At 35.8% G+C, this 22,160-nt stretch overlaps 1 protein-coding gene across 3 annotated transcripts; it reads left to right on the top strand.

Moving 5' to 3' along the window:
• Nucleotides 1-194: 194 nt before the first annotated feature.
• On the top strand, nt 195-22,135 carry LOC134653039 (transmembrane protein 120 homolog). 3 transcript variants are annotated; one of them, XM_063508321.1, is made up of 8 exons: nt 195-376; nt 921-1,039; nt 3,774-3,947; nt 5,565-5,657; nt 7,513-7,730; nt 9,444-9,667; nt 12,372-12,461; nt 21,919-22,135. In XM_063508321.1, exons 1-8 carry the CDS (start codon nt 314-316, stop codon nt 21,961-21,963), a joined length of 1,026 nt encoding a protein of 341 aa, XP_063364391.1. In that variant the 5' UTR covers nt 195-313; the 3' UTR covers nt 21,964-22,135. The 3 variants fall into 3 exon arrangements, with proteins under 3 accessions (XP_063364391.1, XP_063364392.1, XP_063364389.1); XM_063508319.1 differs by lacking the exon at nt 12,372-12,461 and adding an exon at nt 19,899-20,051 and having other exon boundaries at nt 196-376; XM_063508322.1 differs by lacking the exon at nt 12,372-12,461.
• The last annotated feature ends 25 nt before the right edge of the window (nt 22,136-22,160 follow it).

Below are 22,160 nucleotides of genomic sequence, written 5' to 3' on the forward strand. Positions count from 1 at the left end.
TATTATGTAAACGCGACATTACAAAACAATTTTTTTTTAAATCTTATAGCCAACATTTCGATAGATATCAAGAATAATTTGTTATCCGTAATGTTGGCTATACGGATTTTAGTTAGCGATTCAAACGGATATTTAACGTACATCACTATTTGTATATCATAGACAATTCGAGTTATGTCACGAAACGTCAAAATGAGTTAAATGTCATTTCTGTTCGATCAGCGGTTGGAATGGTACCTATAGAACGCTTGATCGGAATTTCTCGAACTGTATGTGAATAATCAATTACCTAGTCTCAGTGACCAGTGCAATCATGGATGTAGAAGAGTGTCTGAAAGAATGGGAGGACCTAGGAACGGATTACAAGCGTTTAGAGGTATTTATATTCATGTTTAAAATATGAAAACATAAATCGTATAGCATACTCTCCGGATGTTTGACTTGCTTTTCATTTTTCATAGCAATTACTTAAAGTTGTGGGAGCTTGTTGGCTTAGGTGGGTGTATTATGTTCTTACCGTAACACTTTCAATCACTTGATTTCATATTCTTAAGTAATGCGTAATATCCTTGCATTAAGTGGAAATCGTCAAAGAATTAATAATTGAAGGCTTTTTGACCTCTATAATATTCTTGAAATTAAATTAGACGGACTTTACACCATGCTTGCGAAATACTATAAAGGAGTCAGGCTGCCTTTAATCTAAATTGTATAAACAATGTTTCACTGTGAACTTTGGTAAAATTTAGTTTTCAACCTGCCTTGACCTTGGTATTAAAATTATGAGATTATCATTAAAAGAAATTGATTTAAAAGATAAACAGCTCACAAGATTATTATAATGATATAACACAGAAGTCTTGTATTTATAGGTTTTGTGTTTATAGCCTATTGTCATAAAACAAATGTGTTATTTTCAGTCCATCAACAAAGATTATGCAGCAAAATTAGAAGAAGTAGGTGAACTGCAGGCATCATGCTTGAAAGAACTGAGCCACCAGAGATATCGCATGTCGGTTATCACAGGAGCACTCAAAAGGTCAGATCTATCATCACTAATAATAGTGATTTACAGTAATGAGTTTATATAGCTTACTAACAAGATACTGTGTATAGGTATGAGAGATATTAGAATATAGTATGAATATACATCACCTACCGTAGGCTCAAAGGGCGTAAGGGACAAAATGGCGAAAATGAGTTATGAACGCAGTTACAAAGTGTAATCGACATGTTGGTAATATCTATTGATTATTCAACATTAACCAAGTTAACATTGCTGTGGTGGTTCAAACTTCTCAGATTAAATTATAATAGTAGTAATTTCAAGAAATGAAAATAAGTAATTCTAACTTATCTCATTCTGAAGAATTGTGAGATGCCATACATATGGAAAAGCTAACATACCAGTTTTTACTTACATAAATTTGCACAATTTTGCAATCTGCAATTCAAAGTTTAAACAAGTATGTGAATCTTCTTGAAAATAGTAAAAATAATACACAACAAAAAAATATATAAAACTAGAAAATTCTTGTGAAAATAACACAAGATAAAGCTAATAAAAAAAAATTGCTCTTTTCTCTATCATAGAACCCTTTTATACACAGTCAGCAGCAGAAGTTGCTAAGCAGGCAAGGTCTTCAAAATTACCTTGACACTCTCTTATTCTCTTAATAATAAAATCACATTAAGATCATTTTGAACACCTCGCCCGCTTAGCAACTTCTGCTGCTGACTGCACAACTTGACATCCTCATAGAATTTTATCAGTTCTTGTTCTTATACTCACCATGCTGATTGGTGTGATACAGTAATTTCTCTTTTATATTTTAATACATTCTATTTTAAAGCAATTTTGTGTATAGATTGTGTGTAGAATTGCTTCATCATGTATGATTGTGGAAGGGACATAGGGCAGTTGTTACCACGGCAATTATCATTCTCCAGAGACAAAATTGCAGGTAGAAGCTAGTTCAGTATAAGTAAACTTATATAATAGCTATCATTAATCTGATACAAATTTTGTTGAAGTACACATTAGTTATCATATTTTGTGTTATCATTATCAGTAGTAATACTTAGTAGGTACTTTGTTAGTGGGCACTTTAATTTTCAATTTGTTTAATTTCCGAATATTATCATTTTATCAGGTGAAAGATAAGTGCTAATGTTACGGTATACAAAAACATTTGTTATTTTATTGCGAGCATTATAAAGTTATGAACGAAAATTGCATATACATATGTCACGTCAAACCTTGCCAAGCAAAATGAAATTTTATTTTGTTGACACAAAGTTCGAATTAGAATGGAACAGGAGACCTTTTTATAGGTCTCTGGGCGGCTAGAGGATAAATATATATTTATTGAAACATTAATGGAACCACATTATGAATTATGCTAACATTGTACAAATAGCAATTTATAAAATAAACTTTTTAATGTTAGTTTGCTTCAGATAACCTTAATCTCTTCAGCGTAAAAGGTCCGGTATTAAAAACTAATCAGATATCAGTGATGACTTGGGCTTATTTATTGTTTGATAACTTACAACAAACAATGCATGTTAAAACTCCTGTACATATATTTTTAAAACAGAAACCTAATCTAAAACTATGTAATGATTTTTAGTAATTAGTTGATTATTGAGTAAGAAACAAATTTAATAATTGTTTAGTATAAAGCCATCATCACTTGTTTGTATTAGACTCTGTGCGGAAAGAGAAGAGTCATGGAATTATTTAGGCCACATACATTCCACGACTCTTCTCTTTCCATACAGACTCTAACAGATGTGCAAGTCGCTGAAATTATTTTTACTATGTCCAAAATTTGAATTGAACATACTGTACTGCTGTACCCCTACCAAGTTGTATTTGTCCAAATCTATATATAACTGTTTCATCTCTTTCTAAAAAGTATTTACTATCTATGTTCCCACTAGGTAAGTACTTAGCGAAAATGTTTTGTAGGGATAAAACGATAATGTGACGTGATTAGCACTAAACGCTAAATAAATGGGTTAATATAAGTAAATAAGAGATGCTGAAGGAAATTAGTTTCCCCTATGGGTTGGAAGAAATAATGCCTCTCCCAATTCTTGTCATTAGGTCGATGAGGCGGCTCCAGCCGTGCTAGCACATGATTGGCGCGACAGTATCTCACGGCGAGATAGAATACCCGTCCCTCTTTATCTTTAACTTATAGCGACCCGCCCCGGCTTCGCACGGGTTAACAAATTATACATAAACCTTCCTCTTGAATCACTCTATCTATTAAAAAAACCGCATCAAAATCCGTTGCGTAGTTTTAAAAATCTAAGCATACATACAGACAGACAGACAGGGAAGCGACTTTGTTTTATACTATGTAGTGATAATGATCAACACAGAAAAAGACGGGTAGTCTATCTCACCGCGAGATACTGTCGCGCCAATCATGTACTAGGCCTACAGGCTCCCTTTCAAAAGGCTGTGTTAACGCTAGGAAGAATATGATAAAATAAGATGAATAATAATATTTACGCCAAAATTAATACAACTAAGCATGTTTCCAGCTTCACCCACAGAATCGCTGCTAAATATGTTACCAATTAACACATTCAGTGCCGAAAACCCGAGTATCGGGTATTTTATGATTTCGTTCCCAGGCCGGACGACCCGATAGTCGGGATCGTGGTACTACAGCTTTATATGACGAACTTTAGGTGGCCTGGCGCGGATGTCTTGTTTGGCTGGGTGGCAATGAATGTGTTAAATTCCCTATCTACAGGCTTGAAAAGAAAGGCGTAACGAAAGATGAGCGCGTGGCGACGCTGGAGAAGGAGGTGATGAAGAGGAAAGCCATGCTGCACGAAATAGAGGCCACACTGCCCAAGCAGAACAGCCTGTACCTCCGGATCATACTCGGCAACGTCAATGTGTCTATTCTTAACAAGAATGACAAGTGAGTATATTTTTATTAAATATACCAAAAACGGGTCACTAACGTATTTTAAGTCTAAAAAGGCTCGACATGTTTCACTCCGTACCGAGGAGTGTCATCAGGAACTTGCGTTAACGGTGATGGACGGGCGCAGACCCCAACCATCATTAACGCAAGCTCCTGATGACACTCCTCCATGTCGAGCGTTTTCGACTTAAAATACGTGAGTGACCCGTTTTTAACATTTTTAATATGTCTGTGTCTCACGGAAGTTTTGTTATATTTTTATTTATGTAACTGTGGGTGTTCCCGTTTTTATTTATGTACAGTGTGCAAAAGTGTATGGGCCCTGGAGGGAAAGTACCTTAAGTTAGCTCATTTTAGTTATAGGAAACATTATTTTATTTTTGAAAAGAAACAAAACTGCATTCTGCTCGCCCGGGAATCGAACTATATTTATCACTCTCTCATTCATTGACTTACTATCACCATTACCATAATGACAATTACAGAATGTAATGAGTAATTGATAATAATAAAGAACTATAAAACACTACAACAGGCTGCCAAAGAAATATACACGAACTTGAATAACATTATCCTTGGAATGACAGTCTAATAAACAAATAAGTAGGCAAGGCACCTTGACCGTTGACCGTCATGAGACTTAATTTTATACGTATTTTATTATACCTACCTTTTATAATGTTCTGTAGTCAACAAGGAACTTTTAGTTTCACTATTTTCATATGTCTCAAAAACCATTAGTGCTAGAAAGCATGAGAAATAATGAGTAGGTATACATTTCAATCACATGTGGGTATAGTGGAAAACGTTTTTGCCCGTTCGCTACCTCGGGGATGTAAGGGCGTATGTGCCTTATAAAAATTATCACGAGTGTCTGAAAAATATCCAAAAAATAAAAAATAATGGTCGGCAAACTTTCGAGTCGAACAAAGAGTCGATAACCTATATAAATAACTATTGTGAACTTTATTGCTAAAGGCGTAGAGCGCACAGAGGTTTTGGTCCCTATGCTATCAAATAAGTAGGTATAACTTCTTTTCTTTTTTATAATTTATGACTAATAGGTATGTATAGTTGTATATTTCATATTTATTTATTTCGTCTATGCATACATTACACGTCAAAACATTGTAGGTACAGATAAGATTAAATTAACACTTATTCTTAATTACATTTTCCATTACTATGAGCGAGAGACTTTGTTTTCGAAGTAATTCTTTGTTTTATATACCGCACGTGCACATGTGCAAAGATTATGAGTGGGTAATAAAATAAAGTCCAAAGGGCCAGCTGACATTGTTTATAAAAAGATTGATTTTATGTAAACACAGACACTAACCTACTTATTTTTCTGCATTTCACGTCACCCTATTTGCCCAAATATTCGTGTCGCATATGTATGTTGATAACTTGATAAAAATGATAAACCATAGAAAAATATTTGGTCATAAAGTCATAACCAAGTGGTTTTTTAGAACAATAAGTAAAAGTCAACGAATTTGTTTCTAATTCGTTTCCCATAGGTAAATATTATATACGAGTATGTGTGAGGGACATAATGATTGATTTTGTGTCGAGAATTTAATAACATGATATTGTTTTTACTTTCAGGTTCAAGTACAAAGATGAATATGAAAAGTTTAAACTCATTCTCAGTGCCATCGCATTCGTGCTGGCAGTTTTAAATATCTTAATCGACTTCAGGTAAGCAGTGCCTGTGTGGATAACATTTTATTCAGTGCATATGTTAAAACACCTTTTACAGTACATCTGGGGCTACTTTTCCGCACTAGTGCGTAAAATAGCACTTTTCGTGCGTATGTCGAAACTTTACAGTGCCATATGTACTGTAAAACGTTGTTCGATACACGTGCGAATAGGTAATTCGCAACTCGTGTCGATTTAAAACACTCCCTTCGGTCGCGTTTTAATTTATCGCCACTCGTTTCGAATTTCCTCTTTTTCGCACTTGTATCGAAAATAACTATTTTAATTTGCTATACAAAAAATCAAAGCACCAGAAAGGTGTAAAAATATTTATTAACTCTGTGAAATAAATAAATGCATTGTCTGGCTATGTTAAATTTGTTATACTGAGTTTTAAAATGTAAAGTAGCCACCGTTCTATTCTATACAATGAGTAGTTAAAAATATCAAATATACTCATTAGGTATAATGCCGAAGTCATACAATACAATTGCAAAATTGTCACCTTAGTGCAAAAAAATGTCTTGGTGATGCTCTCACCTCCATTTTTATGACAGACGAGTGTTCATTGTGTCACCATCCAGTTGTTTATTGTTTCTTAGTCTACTTGAAATTTGAAAGTTGCTTCTCCTGTGCCTAGTTACAATCACCTGCAATAATGTTACACAACGATGGCCTCAAAAATATCTGACACGATCTTATTTGTGGAGCCATAACAGCGTGTCACATATTTTTGCGGCCTTCGAACAATTATATTATATAACCATGTAGATAGGTTATACTCATACTTGAGGAGCACAAAAAACACTTCCATATTTATTTCTGTGCCTACGAAGAAATCTGTTATTTTTCATTAATTTTCTCATTCCATCCATCTTTGTCACACTTGTTGTTAAACATAAGCTCGTCTCTTTCTCTTTCGGTGTCCGGGAGCTCGTTAGCACGTGCTCATTTCTCGCTTGTCCAGCCGCGACTAAAGGCAACTTGTACAATTTGTCACAAGGAAAGCGCTTCAATTTTGGAACGCCTATAACCTATCTTGGGTTAATCATTGCCTTCGAAGATATAATTGCAGTGTAGTATTGACGACCGGTCTGGCCTAGTGGGTAGTGACCCTGCCTGTGAAGCCGCGGTCCTGGGTTCGAATCCCAGTAAGGGCATTTATTTGTGTGATGAGCACAGATATTTGTTCCTGAGTCATGGTTGTTTTCTATGTATTTAAGTATTGGTATATTATATCTATCATTGTCTGAGTACCCACAACACAAGCCTTGAGCTTACCGTGCTTAGTCAACTTATGTAAAAATGACAATTAATATTTATTTATCTATTCGAACGAGCGAGCGAAGCGAAGTGAAGTTCTTACATTCGACTTGGGACACGCGGCTGGCTAGGGGCACGTCCCGGCATTTCGATGTTTTTAAGCTGAACTATCAGAGGATAGTTTGATACACAATAACTTAAGTAGATTTGGTCTAATTTAAATGAAATTGGGTAAACGTGTAGTTGAGGGCATTATATTTTAGTCATTAAATTATGAGCAGGCTCGATCAAGGGGTTATTGAGCTAGAAGAGTTTAGAAGACTAAAAAGCTATTTGTGAGGGGTCTTGCTATTCTGGTCATCTTATTTGCAAAAAAGTAGGGACCTATGGTCGAGTTTGGTATTAAATGAAAGTGCTCGGTTTACATATTAGTAATATTATTATTTGCACGTGGTTTTCTATTGTTTTCGATCCTTTGCCGACTAAGTAGGTGCATTAAATTGATCTATTTTTAGGCGAACCGCGAGTTCTCAGTTCGGGGCGAACTACTAGTTATATCTCTGCCATATTTTCACAATAATGATTACAGGCCACTCCAACTGATCCTAATATTCCTCCTGGTGTGGTACTACTGCACGCTGACCATCCGCGAGAGCATCCTCAAGGTGAACGGCTCGAGGATCAAGGGCTGGTGGCGGCTGCACCACTTCATCTCCACGGTGGTGGCGGGGATCCTGCTCATCTGGCCGCAGAACGTGCCCTGGAGCGAGTTCCGGCACACCTTCATGTGGTTCATCTCATATATCAGTAAGTTATTAGAAATTCGCATTGCTTTATAGGGATCCTAATGTCAAATAGATTCGAAGACTATATATATAGTTCGTTTTTTAGCATTAGAAATAAGGTAAACAATCTTGATGTGTCTTTTAATTGAAAAACACATTTTTAAAATAAGTTACGGTATATTAACTAAATATGTAACAATTGTGAATCTAATACGATCTTTTATAGTCTTCTGCTTTCATAAGTAATAGTTATTGATTTTTAAAATGTGTTTTTCAATTAAAAGACATGTCAAAATCGCTTACCTTCTTTCAAGTTCTTTCTAATGCTAAAAAAACGAACTATAATAACGTAGCTTGAAAATGACTTCCGACTTTTCAAAAGCGACATTGCCTTCAAGTTTGATCATGCATACATCGGGGTTTTCGGTGCGGGAATGTTTTACACTAGCCAAATAACAGGTAAAAACTGTAAAAAACGATACTAATTTAACATTTCTATTAACATTTAAGTTTAATTTATAGTTTGGTAATTATTTTACAATAAACAAGGTTATAAATACACGAAATCATTCCCGCGCCGAAAACCCCGATGTATGATTACGATGATCGCTCTTGTCTACGTGACACCGTGATAATGGCAATGACTGTCTCTTTCAGTCACACGGTGTTAAAAAGCGACGCTTATTTTATCACGTCGATAACGCTATTCATCATGCGCTGGCTGGTCCCGGAAAAGATTAGCTAGTACCGATATAGTTAATGACGATCTGTATATGTATAAATCATGAAGGAACTTTGAGGGATCGCACCAAAAAAAGGTGTATCATGGTAGATTGCTCCTTTTCTATAAGTAGTTCGTTTTTTAGGGTTCCGTAGCCAAATGGCAAAAAACGGAACCCTTATAGATTCGTCATGTCTGTCTGTCTGTCTGTCTGTCTGTCCGTCTGTCCGTCTGTCCGTCTGTCTGTCCGTCCGTATGTCACAGCCACTTTTCTCCGAAACTATAAGAACTATACTGTTGAAACTTAGTAAGTAGATGTATTCTGTGAACCGCATTAAGATTTTCACACAAAAATAGAAAAAAAAACAATAAATTTTTGGGGTTCCCCATACTTAGAACTGAAACTCAAAATTTTTTTTTTCATCATACCCATACGTGTGGGGTATCTATGGATAGGTCTTCAAAAATGATATTGAGGTTTCTAATATCATTTTTTTCTAAACTGAATAGTTTGCGCGAGAGACACTTCCAAAGTGGTAAAATGTGTGTCCCCCCCCCTGTAACTTCTAAAATAAGAGAATTATAAAACTAAAAAAAATATATGATGTACATTACCATGTAAACTTCCACCGAAAATTGGTTTGAACGAGATCTAGTAAGTAGTTTTTTTTTATACGTCATAAATCGCCTAAATACGGAACCCTTCATGGGCGAGTCCGACTCGCACTTGGCCGCTTTTTTTAGCATTAGAAAGAAGGTAAACAATCTTGACGTGTCTTTTTATCGAAAAACACTTATGAAAAATAAGTCACGGCAAATATGTAACAATAATGAATTATATACGATTATTTACATTCTTTTGCTTAATGCTTTCATAACATAAGTTATAGTTACTGATTTAAAAAAAGCGTTTTTTAATTAAAAGACGTCAAGATAGCTTATCTTCTTTCTAATGCTAAATAACGAACTATATTACCTAATTAACATCATCATAAAATTAAATCCCTCTTGCAGGTGTGGTCCAATACATGCAGTTCCGCTACCAGAGCGGCGTGCTGTACCGGCTGAAGGCGCTGGGCGCGCGGCACAACATGGACATCACGATCGAAGGCTTCCACTCGTGGATGTGGCGCGGCCTGTCCTACCTGCTGCCTTTCCTGTTCGGCGGCTACGTGTTCCAGCTGTACATCGCATACACCCTGTACCAGCTGAGCTACCATCCTGAGGCCACTTGGCAGGTATGTTGGCTCAAGACGAGGGATTGAAGAATTGTGGCAGTTAAAAGTATCTATTACACGTATCTCTTTCTGTAAATTGCCTGAGAGTCTACTGCGGTTATAGTTTGTAGCTTTCTAATAGAGCCCGAAGGCTAATCCTATTGTCTATTGTTAAGTAAAACCGCTCGTGCCACGTGCCACAACCACCTGCATAAAAAATTGGTACTTCGGTTACTGAGTGCCGGCGAGTCGAACGCTACAGAACCAGTCTAAAATGTGTCATCGAGATGCGTAACAAAGGCGCGTTATCGGAGAGCGCACCTATACTGGTTTTTTGAGCGTTGGACTAGCCCGCGCTCAGGTGCCAAATAGAATAATAAGGACCCTTTTTTGCAGGTAAGTAGCACGTGCGGTTTTACTGAACAATAGACAATAGGATAAGCCTTCGGGCTCTATTAGAAAGCTACAAACTATACGACATTGATACGTATTCGCATGTCGCTCCGATATGTGAGACACGTATATACCTATCGTACCGCTCGCACATCGGAGCTACGTGCGGATACGCAATATTCTCACGGTGAGAATATTGTGTGAGAATCTCACCCAATGTAAAGGCGTATTAAACTAAAATGTTCACATTAAATGTTTTATAACCAATACTATTACTGACTTTAAGCATAGACAAAAGGATACACTAAGGCGAATAGTACTGAACATATTCTGGAATAAATTTATTTTGTGTTCGCCGTTTGTGGTACCAAATTATATTGTCAAATGAACGCGCATAACAAGTATGTCTAAGCTACGTGTAGGTAGGAAAGAGATATATGTATGTTATGCTCTTGGCTACCTTTTATTGCCACGTTTCTTTTTTAAACTTCAATACAATCGTCCACAGTTCACCACTGTTAAATGACAATTTATAAACCCTATTACAAAGACATAAGGTTTCAATTAAGAGCGTTGGAGTTAGGACAAGTAGCCGCGCATTTACTCTATCCACTTTAGTACCTAATCAGGATAACATGGCGCGGCTGTTTATGCTAGCTCTAAACATTTTTCCTTACATCTATAATATGAATTATAATGACTCCCATATTTACCATGCATATTCCATAATGTTGCATTAAATTATAGAATATAGCTGATTTGGCCTCAATAAAGGTCGGTATTTCTTACAGCAATAAACTTAGTTTGACGCCACTCAGACAACAATACATCGTGTACGTATAGACATAAAACTTTCAGCGCCTCTTCGTAAATTTAATGGCTTATAACACTTTCAGTAACAAGCTCAATGTCTAATACACAAAAGCGTTAAGTCTTTTCCGGTCCATATAAATAAAATTCTCAGATCAAAACAGTTAAAGATTTTTTCATTTGAAATAGTTGAGTCTTACTCAGAATTAAGGTCACTGTGGGCAAGTCCGTCAACACGTTATAACTTTTGAACTTGAAGGCGTATGCGACTTTGGAGTCCAGCCGATTAACCAGTTTTTCGCGCTAGTTCCGTCACTGTAAAACAGATGGCGCTGTGACAACCAACTTCAGCGCAATCCGCCTCAACAAGTCATTTCGTGTTTTGAACTCGAAGTCATAGTGCGACAGCCGTTCGAAAAAAAAATAGTTAAAAGTAGTTTTTGAAAAGATTGTGCATCAGAAAGTAACTACGTAGGTAGCATAAGAACCAGTTGTCTTTATTCTATTTTTAAATAAAATATCAGAAATTAGCTTAGTTTTGTAATTATACGTTCCACAATTTATCATATTAAAATTTGACTAAGTTGGAAAGTCCGTCTATTCTATTATGTTCAAGGCAAATCCGTCATATCCGACTTTCGTTAAATCAGAGATTACCAACTGTTTTTGCGACTTTAATATTATAACGATTTGATAAGGTATCAAAAAATCCCCCTGACTTTGCGCATGATGTTACTTTATTACATTTTGATCTCAGTGAATTAAAAGAAACGATTAAAATTCATTTTAAAATTACTATTGATCTTTTATTTCGGAAATCAAAATAATAATTATGTTTAATTATTTGCCAAAAAAGGTATACCACCCCATTTTGGTAGTATATGCCTTTGTTTTAGAAAAATGGTGTTTATTTCGAATCTGAACCGTATATTAACAAGTTTAAAATACACTTTTCATTGTCTTGATCCGTTCTTTTTAGGAATTTGACTACGAACACATACGCACCCATAGATTGGCTGATATCATAACTAGACGGACTTCCCTTAAACTGCACGGGAAGTCCGTCTATTCGCCGAATTTTTAAAAATGCCATTGTTTTTGCTTAATTTGTGCTTGAAATGATCTGTCACTAAGGCTAAACTATTAATTATTAAATTCTTCATCGTATGCGATTACAAGCAGTAACATAGGTGAATAATTAACGGAACTAGATCACTCCAAAGTAAAAAAAAAAGTATGCCGGACTTCGCCACAGTGACCTTAGCTTGGTATATTTTGTTTCTGAAAACTATTTTAGTACAACTCAAAACTACTACGTGGCCTATTTTGGGCGATTAAAGTCCCAACCAGAAAACAGCCTTTAGTATCCTTAGCTTTCGGAAAAAGAAGCGATGAGTGCTATTTATGGGAATGACCCAATTACAAAACCTTTATTGAGGTTAAACAATGAATTATCATCACTTCATGTCGTACACCCTATCACCCTAAATATAAAGCATATTTCCGACCGAACCGGCAACAGGTACCAGCGTTAAGTATGTCGTTCCTGCTGACCGGCATCGGCAACACGGCCACCATGCTGCGGGTCATCCCGCAGAAGTTCAACGAGCAGGTAGACGCTGATCAGTGAACCTTCCAGCACGTATGTTAGCTAGTGTCACTCTGTAAGGCGGTCGTTCCTCAACAATCTCATACCCCTGGCTGTAAGTGTAAGCACAAAATAGATACAGTACAGAAGTCAATCACATGTATGTACTTCACTTTTCATACCTACGCTCGGCGGTCGCTCTAGAGTTGTCAACTATGATTTATGCACAAAAAACTATCGTGGTAGTGGCACTCGTATCTAGTAGTGGCCGGGGCGGGGTGCTTACCTACCTACCTAACTGTTCTGTTTAACGTTAAAACGAACCATCTAAATACAAGCAGATACCTACTTACCTCTCTGAAACCACTGGTAGCTTAAAAAACGACAATTCACCGTTTAATGTTGAATTTAAACAACCGTCCACTGAACAGTTATAATAACTTTTTTTTTGTTTCTCCATAATTGCACAAAAAAGTTCACAGACGCGTGTCTCAAGCGGTTGACACTCGCGCTCGAACTGGTCCCAACCGGTCCGAGATGTCGTGTCTGTGAGCAGTGTCTATGTGTGCGTTGCTCGAGCGCACTTTGTATGTAGATTGATTTCTGTACTGTATCTTTTTTGTGGTGTAAGGCCTGAGTGGACGCTTGAAGCGGAACGTTCGGCGGGGCGTGCAGCGTGGCGTCGGGCTCACAAGTGATTTGAGCAGCGTGCACTAAGGCCGCTCCTATACGCTTGCATTTGTTTAACATGCACGCCGCACGCCTCGCCTCGCTGCACGCCCAACTCGAGCCTCCACTCAGGCCTTACACTAATACCTATTCGCAAATTCCCGGGAGATTCCGCTAAGCAGTTTAGTTTGTAGATGGAACTTAGCGCGGGTTACGCAGTCATCTAAAATTAGATGCTAATAAAGCGGAATCTCCTGGGAATATGCGAATGGCCAGGTCTTCGGTCTTCCCATTGAATGCGGATATACAGTCGCCATCAGATTGGTATATCGGAGCGGCCAAGGTGCTCACACAAGTATCAGAACACGCTGATCATCAAGGCGTTAACTGTCGGCGGACGGTTACAGATTCGTTAGAGTGCGTGTTCAGATATTTTTGAGCACCTCCGCTGCTTCGATATATCTGATGCCAACTGTCTCGCTCATACACTGCGAATCCGCATCAGTGTGATAACCGCGTAAGGCCCAATACCTAAACTATCGTAGACGTAAACGACGATTTAGATATTCCGTGGAACAATTTTAACACTACCTACACTCGTAGCAAAAATTAAATAGGTTAATCAACCTCGTTGCTGTTTTTATGGTATTTTAATTAATCAAATATGTGCAGTTATAATGGACCATCTACGTATGTTCGTAGTACACCGTTTTTTCTAACAAACTTTCATACTATTGTGTCCTAGCTAACGAGACAAAATAACAACAAGAAATATTTGATCCACCCAAAACTAGTATCACGCCATAGAGAAAAAAATACATGGAGTGCTCACTCCATACATCAGTTCAGACTATTAATTTCAGTGTCTACATCTAGCATCGAGTAGCGAAACTATCAGTACTGCTACTTGACAATAGATGTAGCACCGACCGGAAAGTCTTATCTCAACAGCATAAGACTTTCCGGTCGGTGGCTACATCTATTGTCAAGTAGCAGTACTGATAGTTCCGCTACTCAATGCTAGATGCTAATAGTCTTTTTGGTACTAAAACTCATGTATGGAGTGAGCACTCTATGTATTTTTTTCTCTATGATCACGCTCACAACCGTCAGTTTACATAGCCTACTTTGTAGTAACTCGATTATGAAAACTTCTACTGTAAACGTCTACGATAGTTCATTTGTCTTTGATGATACCACAGCAACGCCTTTAATTCAATGAAAATTCCTACATTCTATTATATTGCTACTTATTATTCTGAAAATATTTGAAAATAGCATCGTATCGTGTGCTAAAATAATAAAAATAATCGTCATGGCGGTGCTAGTGTCATCAATGGACGGATATTAAACGAATTTGAGTGGCAAGGTGACTAGACAATTTAGAATAGTCGTGCGGACCAACCAACCCAACTCTGTAGTGAATGTTAAACTAATGTACAGTCAGCAGCAGAAGTTGCTAAGCGGGCGAGGTGTTTAAAATTACCTACAAAGTGGTGTCAAAATAATTTTGAACTATTGTTGCTGACTGTACAACGCTACACAAATATAAATTTATTTTTCATGTTATATAAAAGTTTTCCTTGACTACGTCTCCTTGACTGATATAATATATTTGAAAAAAATCTTACATTTGTGTAGCGTTGTGGATTTTAAGGAAGTAGTTTCAATGTGAAACCTTACACAATTAAAATAAGGACTTTTCTATCACCAATACTTATAGAATAAGTAGATAATGCTTAAATTAATGTATAACTATATTTTATTTTGTGATTTGTGTTTATACAAGTATGTTAACCAGGGGCCCGTTTCTCAAAAGCTTGTAACTTGTAATACAAGCGGATGTCACTTTTTGACAGCTTTTGTTAGAAAAAGGGACTACCACTTGTATTACAAGTTACAAGCTTTTGAGAAACGGGCTCCTACCATAAGGTGGGCCACTCGCTAATATCAGTCACCTGTTTCATAGTTATTGTGGTAGCTGATGTTTGAGAGAAGGTGGGCCTGCCTGTAGGTAAAAACCCATTGACCCTAGGTACTTTTTGCTTATGGTAATTAACTTATTATTTAGTCAATGTTTGGCGACACTTGGAGGGACTTGATGTATAAAGTTTTGATCACTAAGTCAGAATATAGGTTAAATCTATTTCGGACCGTGTACGAATGCAAAACGGTGGTCATTGCACTACGCTCGTAATATGCTTTATCTAATGGTTTAGCTAGCATATGTATAACATTTAAACATGTTGTTGTTAAGTATAACAACTAAAAATTCTACCGAAACCACTGAGTTGACAGATAGACAGAGGTACGATCGCTTAAGAGGGGGTTAAGGCAATATTGTAGTTTTTAGATTTTTACGGAGGTACACGTTTTACTCAAGAGCAAATGCCGTGTAAAAATTCACAGGGACATTGTGCATTATTTGCAAGGGCAGATTCCAACAAAAACCTTAAAAGGTTAAGGTTGGCATGATAGAAAAAAATCACGAAAAAATGACTAATTTTCATTTATTTTCAGTTGTATGCCGTTACCAATACCACAGCTGTAAATATATTTGCTATAATAGCAGCGGCGGCTGGTAGCTATGTGTTATGGGTGTTCACTCACAATAAAAAACAAAAACTCAACCTACACATTCAATTAACCGTCACAAAGTACCTAGATGTCGGTTTCCGTCCACCCGGTCATTGAACTCTCTCATAGATTTTCGGTATTACGAATATCTTGACGACCGATAGACGCCAACTGCAGTTCATTTTACAAATGGATGTAATGTTTTTATTTAAATTTTATGGAAAGATGTACTAAATTGTTAACACACCTACTTACTTATTTTGCTCCAAACAAACTCACCGCACGTCACCCGCGCCCGAGCCAAACACAAAACATATACTTTAAGACCTTTAAGTAACACGAAAAACATAATAAGCTAGTTACTTTTATCACATTCACACAACACAACCACGGTGTTTTTGCATATTGATCTGAATAGTAAATATATAAGTTTTTGTTTTTGACTAACATTGTTACGAAAGTTCAAGGTCGTCCATAATTGAACTCGAGTCGATTTTGTAAACTTTTTCACATTCTCACGTTAAATTCATTAATTTTTAAACACCTCACAACAAACAAATTATGTGCTTTCGCTGTTTAAATTCTTGTTTCATTATTTATAATGAAAAAAAAGCCAAAATTGCATTCCCGCCTTTAAAATTGACTAAGGTCTGTTTAGAAACAAGTGACAACAACAACATTAACATGGCGCGCAGGATGCGCGCGCAAGGTCAACCGGGCTCGGAGCGCCGCACCGATTTTGCCTGTTCCCTCATAGAAAGTGTTCTGTTTCACGCGCGGACCTGTGTCGATACTTCTCTTTCGCTCTTATTGAATTTCCTATTGATCGAATGTACTAAATCTTTTTCCATAGGAGCGCAATCCAAAGCGCTCCGCTTCGCGCGTTACCTTTGATTTCTATGAAATTACGCCGAGTAGGTAGTGGTGAGCTGTCTACAAACTTATAATGAATAAAGGTTATTATTTAATTGGTATTGAGTTTTTTACGATAGATCTTAAATAGTAATATATTAAATAGGTGGTATAATTATATTTTGATTATTTATGGGAGTGCACCGCACAAGCGCTCCTTAAGGCCGGCCGCGCCTGTATAATAGTAGGGGAGCCGACAATGCTAAATGTGTAGTTACGTAGCGTCGTACCTACCTATTGGAAACGAAATATTAGATGATAAGAAGAAAAAAAGTTATTTAAAGTTTTTTTTCCAGCAAGCAGGAAAGCGTCTACAATTTTTTTTTTAATTTCGGGAGGTTGGTGGAGGGTTAAAAAATCGTTAAGCAGTTTGTGGATTTGGTCGTTTTTGTCCAAGTTAATGCTATATTTTTTTCAATCACTTAATATAACACTTATTTGTAGGCATTTTCTTAATCTGACGAACACAAATTTGACGCCTAATTTTTACATTGTAACCATCAGATTAAGGAAATGCGTACAAATAATTATCAGATTTAGTAATATATAGCACAATTATAGCGTTAATTTGGACTAATATGACCAAATCTACAATCTACTTAACAATTTGTTGAACCCCCCACCAACCAATGGCTCAACATAGACGACTAAAAGGGGAAAAGGTAGACTACACGGGGTAGCAAGATATCACTCATATCTTAATCTGACGCGCTCGAATAACTACAAAAATCCCCTCTTGGGCTCCCCTACTATAATGTTAGTATCCAGAAAGGAAAATGAGGACTACGTTTGTACGGAGAAGCGATCGTCCCCTTTCGTTTTAAAAGACAACACTGTTTTCAAATCACAAATTCAAATCAAATCAAATTCAAATTGCCTTAGTGACCTTTGCCCTTCCAACTCTGTGGTAGAAAAAGATGCTGTTATTGTAATTTGTAATATTATGTTGTTTTGCATCTAACAAGCGAGCGGTGCGTATTGAGTTGAGTTGTGGATACTGTCTCTCTAATTGTTAGCCTACGAGGCCTAAATTATAAAAATAGTTGAATTCAATTTTTAGATAAATTTAATAAGAATCCTGTCTAGTCCCGAATTACACGAGTCATGCCTATGATGCATTTTTGTATATATTTGGAAATCATCAAAATAATTATTTCATTAATAAGTGATGATAATGTAGTACTTTAGTTGTTAAACCTCATAGCATACTGTAATGATACGCATTTATTTTTAGCCTCTACCAAATTGTTATCATGTGACCTATATTTAGCGTGCGTGTAAAATAAAGGAATGTATTGTTTGTACAATTAAAGCTAAATGAAATAATTTTATTAATATCTGTTTATACGTGTAAACAATGGTAAACCATTAACGAAATTTTAGCGCACATCAAATCCCTGCATTTCGATAATACAAAAATATATTTCTGGTTGTGAATTTTTCCGTCACAGATCTGAGGGTTAGGTACGAATAGGTACATACTATGAATTAATAGATCTGATTTGTAACATCGAATATATTCGTGCCAAATTTTTTTTAGATAGATGGAATGATGTAGAATTATTTATGTATTTGTAGATTTTGTAGAATGTCTTGTGTCATTGCAATTTGCATGAATGGTTTAATTTATTTGTTGCATGTGATAGATGATATTGATATTTTATATTAAAGGCACTGTGGGCAGCACAGCAATTCAATGGGTGCATATTGTCTTCTGTCGTTTAATTTTAATAGTTAATTAAAAAAGATTCGTTACGTTATACATAAAAATACTATTAGTACATCACAGAAGGCTCACATTTAAGTCTGTAAAACCCAACTATAGTCCAATACCATGGTATAATAATATACTCCGCCTGGTACTCTCTTCCGACTTGACCTTGACCACGTGACTGACACAAGCCTACGTCATCATGCGACAGCGCTATATGATAATACGCGATAGCGCTATATAAAGTGGCAATGTTATTGTGACGTTGGCTTGTGTCACTCTGGGAAAAGAAGACCATGTTTTATTAGACTATGGTCCAATACTACAACCACAAACCACAATTTCAATACGTAATTAAGTATCCATATCAATGTTCTATTCGGGTTTTACTGAGTTTATTCTCTCAAGTTATAGATATTTCAAAAATTACCTTTGGACTATATGTGGGTGGTTTTACGGATTGTATGTATTACTTTTTGGCAATCAAGATTTGTACTTGTAGACTTCAAGTAAAGGTTAACTAGAAGGTTTTTTGCTTTTAGAAACGGCATACCTATTGTTTTGAGGTCTTGATTACATGTGTTTCGCCTTGTGAATTAAGGCACCGCCGTGACCTCTTAATGAATTAATAAATAATATTTATTTCAGATTAATAAAAATCCATGTCAAAACATTGGTTAGTAAACAGTTTAAAAAATACAATAAATTGAATTAAAAAAATAAAATCATATCATAAGTCATAATTAATTAAATTAATAATGTCTAATGATATTTGATTTTTGGGTTTACAAACCGAAGGACTGACTAAGATACGGGAACTAGGAACCCCTTATACAATTATGGTCAATTAAAGCTATTTGTATTTCAAAACATAATTTCTGTATTAAAACATTTAAAAACTTATTTGGAGGTTCTGTTTTTTCGCCTCCTAAAATTCTAAATAAAACGTATATTTGGGAAATCATGAAAGTAGATGCTTATAATTAGAGTCACGTGCACAGTATTAGCAAATTTATACGTTCGTTCAGTTTCAAAGCAAACTGAAAGGGCTGTAAGCGTTCAGGGATAGTAATAAGCTTCTCATTTATTTACTTATGATAATTTTTAATTCATCGGGATGTATTTAACTTTAGTTCTCATCTACGAGTCTTGCTTTACGACTCATTCACTGTCATCGCCGGGTTAGTCGACCACTAAATATATGAAATTAGTATAAGTTAAATTATTTAATTTAGTGTACTTTGCTACTCTCAACTTAATCAAACTTTTTGTTTTATTTGCCTACATACCACTTGCTGTATCAAGACTTATGTTTAACATCTGTAAAATTGGTATTATTTAAAATGTACATCATATATGTATATTAACCGATAACAAATTATCAAAGAATAGGAGCAGATTGTATATGGCGTACAATATACAAAACAACGAGCTATTAACCTAACAGAAATGTTCTAATTTTATGTAAAAATTATCATTAATTTAATATTTTTTGATTCCTTCATTTGTATATCTTTTCAATGTTATGTAATAAATTTGTTTTCAGTTGTATGCTTGTATTATGATTTATTTATGTTTGCGACGTTCGGCAGGTGTCTTACCTCGCGGCCATGTTTCTAGTGTTGCATTCTGGCAACATGTACACGATTCTGCGTATAATGCGGAAGAAAACTCAGAGCGGCTCGAAACTGCGGTACCGACTGCGCGCGATCGCGTACCGCCTGTCCAATGAACTTACCATATTGGTATGTCATATATGCCATACACTTACACTTGATCATATCATAAATATACTTTCATATCTTTACAATAGTGCCTTTTAGCCTGTGAGGACGAATAGAGTTGGAATAGCCTATCATCAGACATGGAAAAATCGTGGTAAAAAAAACTGGATAGCAAATGCGTAGATCAGACATGCATCAGCCGATTACAGGTACCTACAGTCGATACAATTTAGGTACTATCAAGCAAGCTATACAACAAGGGACAGTACTAAATGCTTTAACGCATTGAAATTACAAAATACTACAAAATAATGGACTCGCCATATATGTAGATTTGTAATTAGAACAAAAGATTTAAACCTAATTAATGCGCTGGAACGAGGTTGCTTCAAATGTGATGGAACTCTTGCAGATTCAAGCGCCGAGGTATCTCGGTATCTAAGAAAAACAGGGATCTTAATTAAAATTTCGTGCCATGATTTTGTCAATGGAAGATGATATTTTATCACAACTCGAGTCTGAGAGCACTATTACATACACCAGACTTATACAGTACTGGGTTATGCATTCATTGGGGACGTCTTTGAGGTGGATTGTCTCTTGTTTGTTATTGTCGAAGAAATATAATCAGTGACTACGTTAAAAGGGGTTGCTTTGGTGTTGTCTAATGGGGTTGGCAACTGTCAAAGGTTTGCATAGATGGCGCCATCATAGCTTGCCCCTTTCTCTAGTAACTCTAGTTGAGTTATATGAGAATTGCCTTTCCAGGGCATAAAATTATAATTATTTTAAAACAAACAAGAATTTGACACACTTTTAGGAATTGACAGGGCAAGCTATGCTGGCGCTATCTGCTAAATACTTCGACCGGCCAACCCCATTAAGTACTTTAATATCTAATAGAATTTAAAATGCCAGGTGAGCTTTTATGCCGTCGGTAGTATTAAAATATTCGCAATATACATAATAATGTCTCTTTCTTGTTCCGCATTTACAAATCGGATAGGTATAATATCAAAATTTTAATAATTCCTGGTATTTGGACTAATTGTTAGGTAAGTAAATATCTAAGAAAATCTTGGTTTTAGATTTCAGACGCTTATGATGTGTAGGTGTTGGCATGTCTTTTTCGTTTAATGTTATGTTATGAGTTCATTTATTTTTAAAATACAGAATACTTTGGAATGCACAAAGTTAGGTATCTACCTAGTGGAGTTTGAACTTTGTAAACCCAAAAAAAAATTAGCAAATACTCCTCGCACTGACTAAAATGAATGCAGTAATAGTAATTATCATTATTGTATTGTTTGAAACAATATCATTTCGAACATCGATTGTCCGAGATAGTACCTATACTTGCGTTTAGCAGCAAATGTATGAACTCGTACTAAACATTAATCAATGTGTAAAGGTAAGTGTACACGCTCGTAAGGGCCCTATCAGATAAATGATTAATCTCATCTTCAAAATGGTGTTAGGTAATTAGAACACCGAAGTCTTTGAGAAATTAACTTAATTTAAACTTAGGAATGCACCCTTTAAATTAACGGAGTTCAAACAAACACGGTGTATAACTTGTACAATACATACCTACTCTAGAAAAACTTAAACCCTGCCTCCCCCTCTTGTATAACCTGTTAAACATATTTCCTACTTGTTCATAATTATGAAATCGATGGTTACAAATGTTTTGTTCCTAATTTTGAGTGATGATTACCTAACTTAATTTAAACCTATTTGGATAAGCATGCTCCATTTTATATAAAGAAGTAGGTGCATAGGTAAACATTGGTTGGGATTGGTACATGTTCTGCTGTTTTTGTTTGTGTCCCTAACTACCGTCGGCGTCTATATCATCATAACAATCATTTGTTTTCGTTAATTACAGGAACAAAAGTGGCGACCCAATAAAACGGAACAAAAGACAGATTGAGACCTTAACTGAGATTATTTACAGGAGCCATACTAAGTATATCTTTTATATTAGGAACAATTAATACAATTTATATTTTCATATTATCATGGTGATTGATATTATATAAAGATGCTGTTATAATTATATATAATAATATCTTTATGATGTAAATACAATTATATACAATATTTTGTGTGATTTTATTTCCCATGTCA

Source organism: Cydia amplana, chromosome 12 (assembly GCF_948474715.1).
Source record: "Cydia amplana chromosome 12, ilCydAmpl1.1, whole genome shotgun sequence".
In the NCBI taxonomy this organism is placed as follows: domain Eukaryota; kingdom Metazoa; phylum Arthropoda; class Insecta; order Lepidoptera; family Tortricidae; genus Cydia; species Cydia amplana.